Source organism: Astatotilapia calliptera, chromosome 2 (genome assembly GCF_900246225.1).
Source record: "Astatotilapia calliptera chromosome 2, fAstCal1.2, whole genome shotgun sequence".
NCBI lineage: Eukaryota > Metazoa > Chordata > Actinopteri > Cichliformes > Cichlidae > Astatotilapia > Astatotilapia calliptera.
This window is the reverse complement of record NC_039303.1, coordinates 36,872,579-36,882,379: the sequence shown is the minus strand read 5'-3', so window position 1 is coordinate 36,882,379 and position 9,801 is coordinate 36,872,579. Positions and strand designations below refer to the sequence as shown.

The 9,801-nt window shown below is 40.0% G+C and overlaps 1 protein-coding gene across 1 annotated transcript in view; it reads left to right on the top strand.

The window, feature by feature from the left end:
• Positions 1-3,320: 3,320 nt before the first annotated feature.
• gfra4b (GDNF family receptor alpha 4b) overlaps positions 3,321-9,801 on the top strand; it is a 60,231-nt gene continuing 53,750 nt past the window's right edge. The window contains exons 1-4 of the mRNA XM_026146515.1: positions 3,321-3,590; positions 3,854-3,940; positions 7,925-8,206; positions 8,287-8,373. Coding sequence (XP_026002300.1) covers positions 8,331-8,373 — 43 coding nt within the window. The 5' untranslated portion in view covers positions 3,321-3,590; positions 3,854-3,940; positions 7,925-8,206; positions 8,287-8,330. The remainder of the gene's footprint in view (positions 3,591-3,853; positions 3,941-7,924; positions 8,207-8,286; positions 8,374-9,801) is intronic.

Below are 9,801 nucleotides of genomic sequence, written 5' to 3'. Positions count from 1 at the left end.
CATTGTAAATAAACAATAATAATAATGATAAGGTCAGTTCCTTACAACCTAGTGAGCTCAAATACTTTTCTGGGCTGGTGTGAGGAGCATACAGTTGTTTCTCAGGTATTCAACGATCAGATGAACACATCCATTGTTAAACTATAGTCTCACTCTTGATTTGTTATGTTCTGGTAGTTGCTAAGGAATCCCTTTTCATCATATTTTAATGAAACCCGTATGTTCTGACACACAGGGATACCATTTCTGTGCAGATTTTGAAACGCGAGGAAGAACAAAAACCCATTAAAGCCCACATTATGAGGTAGGAGGGCTGACAGATGGCACAATGAAACAAGCATTGTGGGGAGTTTTTGTTTTTTCTTTGGCACACTTGTTGTTGTTTTTAACTTTATCTTTTCTGTTAACACTTGGTCAGGTTTAGGCATTAAAAATCGATGTTCGGGTTTAGGCACTAAAAGGTTAAATCTTGCGTGTGTTTACCTGCGTACCCCTGTGTGTTTGCGGGGTGTTGGTGGGGGTTAAATACGCATTCAAAAGCAACTGCTCTATGCAGATGTTCCAAACTAATGATCTGTTTTCAATCTAAACAAATTCCAAGTGTCTACTAACGCACACTCACAAACTCCAACACAAGCTTGATCACTCTCGTCTCAGACTGACATGTAAGTTCCTTCTTTGTTTAAACTAAAGATCTATTGTGTGTAATTGCATTGCATCACATATAATGTTTGGTAGATTTTCTTCTCATTTGTGAAGAACTTTTTCTTCTATTCTGTTCTCAGACTTTTAAAAATAGCATTTAAAGAAGTGCTAACTTGTGATTTGAATGATCAGCAGGAAGATATAGGTGATACTTTAGTTTATAATTTAAGATGCACACATCGTTTAACTGTGATAGGCATTAAGTGCAGGCTGAGCATAGGTATTATAGATATTATCCCACAATAACACCTCTTTTTTGAAGAGTGTCATCATTATATTAACCAACTCCAACAAGGTGGAGATCTAAAAGTTTCTTGTAGGACTATTTCACTGAAATAAAAAAATTTCTGTACGAAAACTTTTGTACCTCATTAACTTATTAACTAAATTTGGGAAACTACTATATACTCTATAGAGAGATTGGGTGGAGCAGTTAACGCTTAACTGCTTACACAGTTACACAAGCTGTTGGTAGTCTACCTTAAACCACCTACCAGACTAAAACACACACACCGGTATACCAAGTTTTCAGGATAGATACAAATACAGACTGGGGTCAATTCAGGGAATTCAGAATGACACACTCAGATTTTGTTGTCCTTGCCTGACTGGATGCTTGGTTTCTGTCGGTCTGCGGGTGTTTATCACAGCATGGGTAGATTATAGTTCAAAATAAATGAACTTTGACCGCAGTGTATGTGCGCTTTGCTCGGTGAAGCGGCAAAGTTTTGTAGTGGAAGCCACTGGAAATAATGGGCTTCATAGTGCAGTAGTACCATTGTTGCATCATGACTGAAAACCCTTTAACACAGCACAAGCAGCAGCTGAAAAACAGTGGAACAACACATCATCCAGATGTGGTAGCATAAAGGAAGTCAGTTAAAATAGAGGGTCCATGTACTACTAAACTGTAGCTTATCATCCTGGATTAATAATGATATGTCAAATGAATCTGTTGATTCTAAAGCATCACAAATACACAAGTTAGTCAAAATCTTACTGTTATTAGTACACAGTGATTAGCTGTAGAAGACTATAATCACCTGAAACCTACGAAGCTGGAAGGAATGTAGGAAGTATTTTACAATTCAGCATCCCAGCAGTGAAATAAAACATCATGACTAACCTCTTTTTTCAACAGCAGCATCTCTTCCTACAAACATCTCATAGAGATATCTGTGATAAAGACCAAAGAGAGACATCTATATACAAGCAGAAAACTTGGACTGGCCCACTTATTTTGGTGTGAATACTTACACATGAGAGAGGAGTTGTGGAACTTAAAACACAGAGCTGTTGATCCAGGTGCCATCTGATTATTTTTGGCCACCGGGAGTGTCAGGAAATCAGTGATAGATGTTCTCGGATAACCTTATCACCCCTTTAGACCTACCCCACAGATAGATAGCCTGTACTGAGAAAGCAAGAACTCATGAATCTGTCACTGCCAGTGTAACTTGATCTTTTCGCTCTACTAATCTTTGATTACATGAGTGATAATGGCTGAACTCCGAGGTGAAAAAGAAGGTTTAAAGTATGAGAAAAGACTCAGTAAGCATGCTGTATATTCTAAATAAAGTTGTTGGGGAAAAATACCTTCAGTCTTCACTGAGGCATTAGAGAACTATTACCTTTGTATCACTTACTGATTAATTAATTCAATAGTGCCCTCTCTCTTCTGTCTCTGTGCAAGTGTGTGTGTTTGTGTCTGCACCTGTGTGGTCCAAATGAAGTTTAAGACACAAGTAGGCATCTAGAGAGGAGTAACCTTCCACACACCATGCACGAGACACACCATCTGTTCTAGTGAGAGGTAACAAAGTCACCGTCTGTGCAAATGTTCGCCATGGAGTCTGGCACCAATTGAGCATCACTCTATTTGGCATGGTATCGGTGACACGCTTGCCAGGTTGTTGTGACTACATACTCCTAAATTTCCTTGCATGTTTAACAGTACAATAAAATTGTATGGTGCAAAGTTTAAGCTTTAAGCTTTAATAAACCACATTACACTTCTTTAACAGAGAAACACAATTCTGTTACTTAAAAGGAGACGGTCTAAGCTGTTTCAAATCTGTCCTTAGTTCATTAAGGTGCAAAAAAAGGGAGAAGAGTGAGAAAGCAAATGTCTCAAGCGTTCACAGAGAACAGCTACTGTTCTGTTTGCAATCAAGTACAGACATGATGTCACTATCCTGGGAGCTGTATGTATGGGATCCTTTTAAGTCAACGCTGTGAATGTTTGAAGGTGCAGAGAGAAGCCACCCCCATTATTGAACACTAAACGTGAGCTTTTGCTTCCAGTTCTAACCCACCGTCCACCTTAAAACAAGTGATGTGTTGTTATTTATTGTGTTTGTATGTTGTTGTATGCAGTTTATTTACGCTCGTCATGAACATGAATACCATGCTAACTGTTCTTTTTCCAGGGTGGAATGATTGCACAGTATGCATCTTTAATTAATCCAAGAAGACTTGGGTGCTGAAGTTTGAACGTATGTTTATGTGACAGGTGAGACCTGAGTCTGGGAACCGCCCCTGGTAGGCGGGGCTAGGTTGTTCCCTTTTATAAGCACAGGTGCAGTGTAGTTAGTCCATCTGTTGTGTGAACCTGGAGCTGTGTGAATACCTGGTCTACGCTGTGCTATTTGGCCTTTTTAACTTTTCTATGATAGCTTGGTGTGGATTGCATAGCCTTCTGTTGGAGCAGTAGGTCACAGAAACCATTCTGCTTGAGTTTTGGTAGAGGTTTAAAGTTATTTGCACCCCTGTGGAAACTTGTAGTGGGCTCCCACCTCTTGGATGTTGATTACCGATACTTACTTTAGTTACCTGGACACAGGTAACTGAAAAACGGACAAAGTGGCAGAGATATTCCTTCTGAGGTAAATTCTTCAGTGTAATTGATGTCCTGTTTTCATTTACAGCTTGCCAAGCTGCTGCTTTGCCAGGGTGGATTTCTGGCTGTTGGGCCGAGGTCCTTATACACTGCTGGCTGTTGTAATTTGTTTTAAAACTGGTTTAACTTGACAGTGAATAGCTGATGACAATTTTAATGGGTGTTGCTGTTTATTTGTTTATTGTTATTTCATTGTATCAGCAGGCACCAATTAATGTATTGATTGTGGCTTAATCCTTATCATTGCAGACAGTGAAGGTGCTGCGTGGAAGATGTAAACCTCTGATCACAACTGTAAATAACCCAAATATGTTAGAAATGAGTACGAGAGAAAAGGTAAAGTAATGCGTAAGTTCTTGCTGAGCACATTTTCCTGCTGGGAAAAGTCAGATGATCGGCAGCAGAGGAGAACAAAAATCTTCAACTTGGGCAACAAAGTAACAAAATTAAATTGAAAGCATTGTTTGCTGTGGTGGATCATCCACCCTGGTACAGGTTCAAGTGAGTGTCATTTGTTTACAACAGCAGAGAACAAAATGCAGTTAAAGCTTCTTCTCAAGGACAGAAAGGTCTGATCTCATATTATGGTAATAGGTATACAAGAGAAGTGATTAGTACAACATAACTGAGAACAAACTGGCAGTAATTAATAGCAAAGTCACTATTTAAACATTATTGCATTGTGCATATAATGTTTCAATTCAGTCGTTGTCTTGTGGCTATTCACTTGGCTACTTTATCCTTAGTATGGCCTGGGGGGGGGGGGGTAAAGGTTGCTGTTGTGGTGACTACTTAGAGCGCACATGTGTGAACTACTGTAAATGGCATGCTAAGCTAATGAAGCCTGTGTGTAAGTTCAAGAAGGTAGCTGTGTGATCACTGATCTGCCTGCTTCCTGTTTGGCTGCTGCTCTTATTGTTTCAAAAAACGCTTTCACATCTTTACTCTATTCCCATCATCTTCGTGTCAGCCTTTTTTCTGGGCCAGTCATCCTCCACAATGCGTGCTCTGTCAGACTCTTGTGTGATGCTATCCACCCCCCAACTCACCCCCTTTACCACATTCATGTCACTCAGATCTCCATCTTCACCTCCACCAGCATCTACACTCTGGTGGGTCCCGTTCTTAATCCAGTCACTGCTGGGATTCTGTTCTGCCATAAGTTGTCACTGGAGTCTAAACACCACAATGATTAATTCTTTATCTCAATAAATCACATTTAAGTCATTTCAAATGCTTTCCTTATTGGAATATAGTGTTTGGGGATCTAACATTAATGAAGATAACAATATCCAACCAGCTGTATATGTTACAGAGTACATACCCTCACATATGATTGGGCATAATTGTCTGCTTGAAAAACTGATCCATCCTAATCCCCGGCAACCTCCTCCAACTCATCCAGGACAGACACCCAGACGTTCACGTGCCTGAAGTGCCCAGGACACATCCTGATCAGATGCCTGAAGCAGTTTAACTTGCACCCCTAATTCCCCCTGGAATGATCAAGCTCTCCACCCCGCTCCAACAGAGAAGTCAGACATCTCCAGAGGAAGTCTACGGCTGCTGGCTGCATCCACAATTCCATCCCTTTAGTGCCTACCCAAAAATCATTATGTCAGGAGTCTTCCTCACCTGTTGTCTGCATCAATATACCACTAGACAAATCCATGCACCAAGCTCTTGCTCTTCTATCCAAATTTTAGTTTTAGGCTACTAGATAGCCCTGCGACAGACTGGTGATCTGTCCAGGATGTACTTCTTGCTCCATTGCACCTGTGATGGGCTCCAGCTGCATCCCATGACCCTGTAATGAATAAGTGGAAGAGAATGGATGAATACGACATCTCTCTGAGCTAAACTAAAGCGTTTTAATGTAGCTCTCTAAATTCTTTGAGTAGTGAAAAAATTCTTTCACACTGTCAAGTCCTCTTTTTGTATCAGCTGTAGGCCTTTCTTTTACTTTTGAACTCCTGGTTTCGCATTACGATAGATGCTCCTCGGGACAGTATGGTGTATTCTTCCTTTGTTGTACATGCTGCCTCACTGTTGTACTGTCATCAGCAATAAAATTAAACTACAAAGTATGGCACAGAAAAACAATTAACTAAACAAATAAAAGTATCCATCAAATAGGACACTCTAGACTAAAGTAAAAGACAATGAGGATAAAATGCTTTGATTTTTCAAGCAGAAATCAGCCTGCAGTGAATATGGCTGCTAAATGGTTTCAAGAAATATTTACAAAGCTTCTTTTCATCACCCAGTTTGGTGATTTTGACATTAGTGATTATGGGTACAATAACTAATCCCTCATTAATGTTGTCCTCACTGCTCTGTGTCACAAGGATAGGAAATCAATGAACCTTCGCCTGAAGCAAAAACTGAGAGCTGTCCATCTCCCACCTTTAAATGGCACCTCCTCTCCAAACTGAAAGATCGTTATAGAAGTAAGAAATTCTGGATCTACTGGCAGTAACTTAGTCTCTAAAGGGCAACATAATCATGTTTACCAGGCAGGTCCATCTACAAGAGAACTCCTAGCGGAGGGGATTAGGATGACATTTGGCCCTAATTTGAGCATAAAATAGACCTTTCTGAATCCACGATAGACTTGGAAGGAGCCGGAGAATAATGGGTTATGAGAAAACAGACATTTTCTCTCTAATTCTTCCATTTACTTGGCTTTTTCATTCTTCCAAATTTAATGTTAATTTGAATTACAAATGCAGATGCACATTGCAAATATGTATGAAGAAATCCCCATGGCACTGAGCTGCTCTTTAAAGATTCAGAAATTAGTTTCAGAGCCCATCTTCCCATGTTTAAGGACTCCCAATGGAAATGTTAATGTATCGTTCCAGAGATTCTCACTGCAAACTTGTTAGGGAACTAAAATTACAATCGTTGAGCCATAAAGACATTTTACACTTTTTCCAATGTGAGACTTCAGCAAAAAATAATAAGTTGAAACAACTAAGGCTCTGAAAATGTTTAAATGAATGTTGCTGGCTCATGTAAGTCCATTGAAGCACTACAGCACAGCAGCCACAGGCAGTAAAGATAATACTAACAGGCGGAAATGGCCCTTCCGAGGTCTTCATTCTGTCTTCCATACACAGCTGGATCATCCTTTTGGACCCTTGGTTGCTTTATAGACACAAACACGTGCACAAGTATACAGTAAAGCATACACACTGAGGCTGATCCAATACTGTGACTCTTTTGTTATCTGCTCCTCACCAGCTTTGTTTGCATGGATCATCTGGAAACTCTATTTGTTGCTGCCGTTTTGGAGATGCACTAAAGTGGTCAGTCAACAAACTCTAAATGCACATCCTGGTCCACTGATGTTCTCTTCCCTCTGAACCATAAAACGAACAGATGGTGCGAAAGTTGAATTCTTAACACTAAAGAATCAATAACTGTCTGTTTCAAAACAGTGAACAGCTCTGAAAATTGAGCATTGTGGGTCAGGCTGTCAGTACTGATCGGGAACTGCATCCACCTCTCTGTAGGGGGCAAGCATTAAAGGTTTTCCGTGAAACAAAAGAGAAAACTTTATAGTTTGATAAGACTGCAGTGTATTAATATTGTTTGAAACATGTGACTTTCACACTGGTATCCAGGTGTTGTCCTGTGATTAGAAAAATGATTTTTCTGTCTTCAGCCATCAGATGGCGTCTCTCGTATTTATCTTATGTGTGTGTCTATATTAGCTATCTCATCAGTATCTTCTAATAATGATGTTAGGTTAGCATATGTCAACTGTTAGAGCTCGTACAAAGACGCCTAATCAAACAGACTTCTGGTTGAGAATGCCCCAAATGTGCCTTTTTTGAGAGTCGGTATTGTTATTAACCTTTTGTTCGGCTTCTTTAATAACATTTGGGGAGCTCAAACACTTTCTTTATTAACTGGCTGCAAAATCTCATACTTTTTATTATATAAGCAATTTGAATGGCAGGTGTTAGGCCTTGAGGTGATGAGACAGGACAGGGAAGTGAACAGTAGGAATTATAAAAAAGGGAGCTCTTTATCTCTTAATGTTTCATGGAATTCAGGTAGCGTTAAAAGTATAGAGTCAACTGCTTGAAATATTCTGCATTTTTTGGGTTAGAAAATCAGAAACTGTAAGGAAAACACGAGATGCTCAATAGTATCACAGAGTAAGTGAAGACGCAGTTAACTACTTTCGCCACACCGTAGGTCCTCTGAGTCATAACATTATAGTGTTTCTGTGAATTAACGTCTCATTTTCACCGCTAAGCACTGACCACGTAAGCATGCGGTTTAAAATGTCCCTTCCTACACAAACAGTCCCCCCTCCTCCCCGTCGTTGGCAGTGGTTCTCCCCAGCACTCTGCATCTCTCCAGCAACGGACTCAAGGACCTGTGTGACCACCTCGACGTGCAACAGAAGGCTCTCTGACAATACCGGACCGTACAACGCACTGGACAACTTCCCCTCACAATATTACGCATGGCTCTGCCTTTGCGCAAAAGCGCGACTCTAACAGCGACTTGGAAGTAACTGATGGGATTGTAAGACAAAAAAGACAGGGGCAACTAGAAAAAGACGATTTGAGGATTTTTCAAGAGGTTATTCTCTTTGCGCAAATAATGATCTCCAAATGCATAAAGGGGCACTTCATTCTTACCGTGTAATTATCCTGCTGTAGGTGTAGCTCCGACGCATAACCAGAAATTCAAATTTGAAACGGAGATGGATCTGTGGGGAGTTTATCTCTTTCATCTTATAACTTTGGGTGAGTAAAAACTTGTCTTTTCTATTAGAGCACCAATTAACCAATGTCACCTGTCCTCGCCCGGGAAACAAAGTAAAACAATCACGGTTCGGGTTTTGATTGCAAAAAGCTGATGAAATGAAGTTGGAAGGAGTTCATCGGTCGCCCCCTCCTTGAGCCTTTAGCACGGCTGTATGATCACAACTGTATTTCAAATCTTCCCGTAAAATGGCATTTAATTAATCAACAATAACTCAAGAACGAGAATGATAAATTAGCGCTCTTCCTCAGTCTGTGTGGTCGGCTATGCAAAACGGATATGCCTACGTGCACGTGCTTATTTGTGAGCGCCCGTGCGTGGATGCTTTTGGTGTAGGTGCATTTTCCCACTACAGGTATCGATGTGTATAGTATCTTTGCCTTAACCTTTGCATTTATACGAAATACACCATGATACATATCCACGTGACATGTGTTCATATACCGAAAAACGTTAAATGGCTCTATCAGTCAAAATATCCTTAAATATACATTTTCAAACTTTAAATAGCAGAATTTCTTCTTTTTCTTTTCAAGTAAAGCCTCTAAAAGTGACCATCAGCAGCAGTACATCAGTCATTGCTGTGAGTGTCACTGAGGTACCTGCTCTCTGTGTAATTGAATGGAGCTGGAATATTGATTTTTTTTTTTTGTGGTAACCGTCCACTGTCTTCAAAGAGAAGAGCAGCTTGTTGTTGGGTCTCAGTGTCTCTTTGTCATTATACACAAATGTGTCAATCTCAGTCCTGCTGCCACAGTGTTAACTATTATGATTATACCCACTGATGGCTGCAACACAAGGCAGCATCATGCCCATTTTAATTGGCACCAGGTTTCCTGCTTAACAAAGACAGTAAAAAGCACTGTATCCAACTCCTTTATTCATTATTAATATCCACATTGGAGGTCTTCATTAGAGAAATGAAAGAAGATGCCAGTAAGAAATGCTGAATGGGAAAACAGTTTGCTCAGCTTTTCTCTCCATATTGACCTGTGATGAAAGCACTTTATTTTGGCATGATCTGGCTGGTAATGGATAACTGGAAAAAGACAGATATGACCATATGCCTTGTAGCAACTCCCAATTTATATTTCACTTCACAAACCTGCATATTCATGTTAAGATTTGAATATTTTTCATAAAAAAGCATGTCTTTATTCAAAAGAAAGTCTGTCTAAGTCTGCTTAGCCATCTGCTTAAATTAATCAGCCAAGATCCAACTGTAAAAGGTCAGAAAATACAGCCTGGTTGGATGACTCAACTCATTTAGTCAGCCTTGTGGGCAGAAAAATAAAATCACACATTACCAAGCTCTCCTAACTATTCCAGATACCTGCAAGTCAACACAGAGTGATCTCAAAATGACCACAATTTTGCAAGAAAGTGCTCTTAAACCGAACACCAGGAGA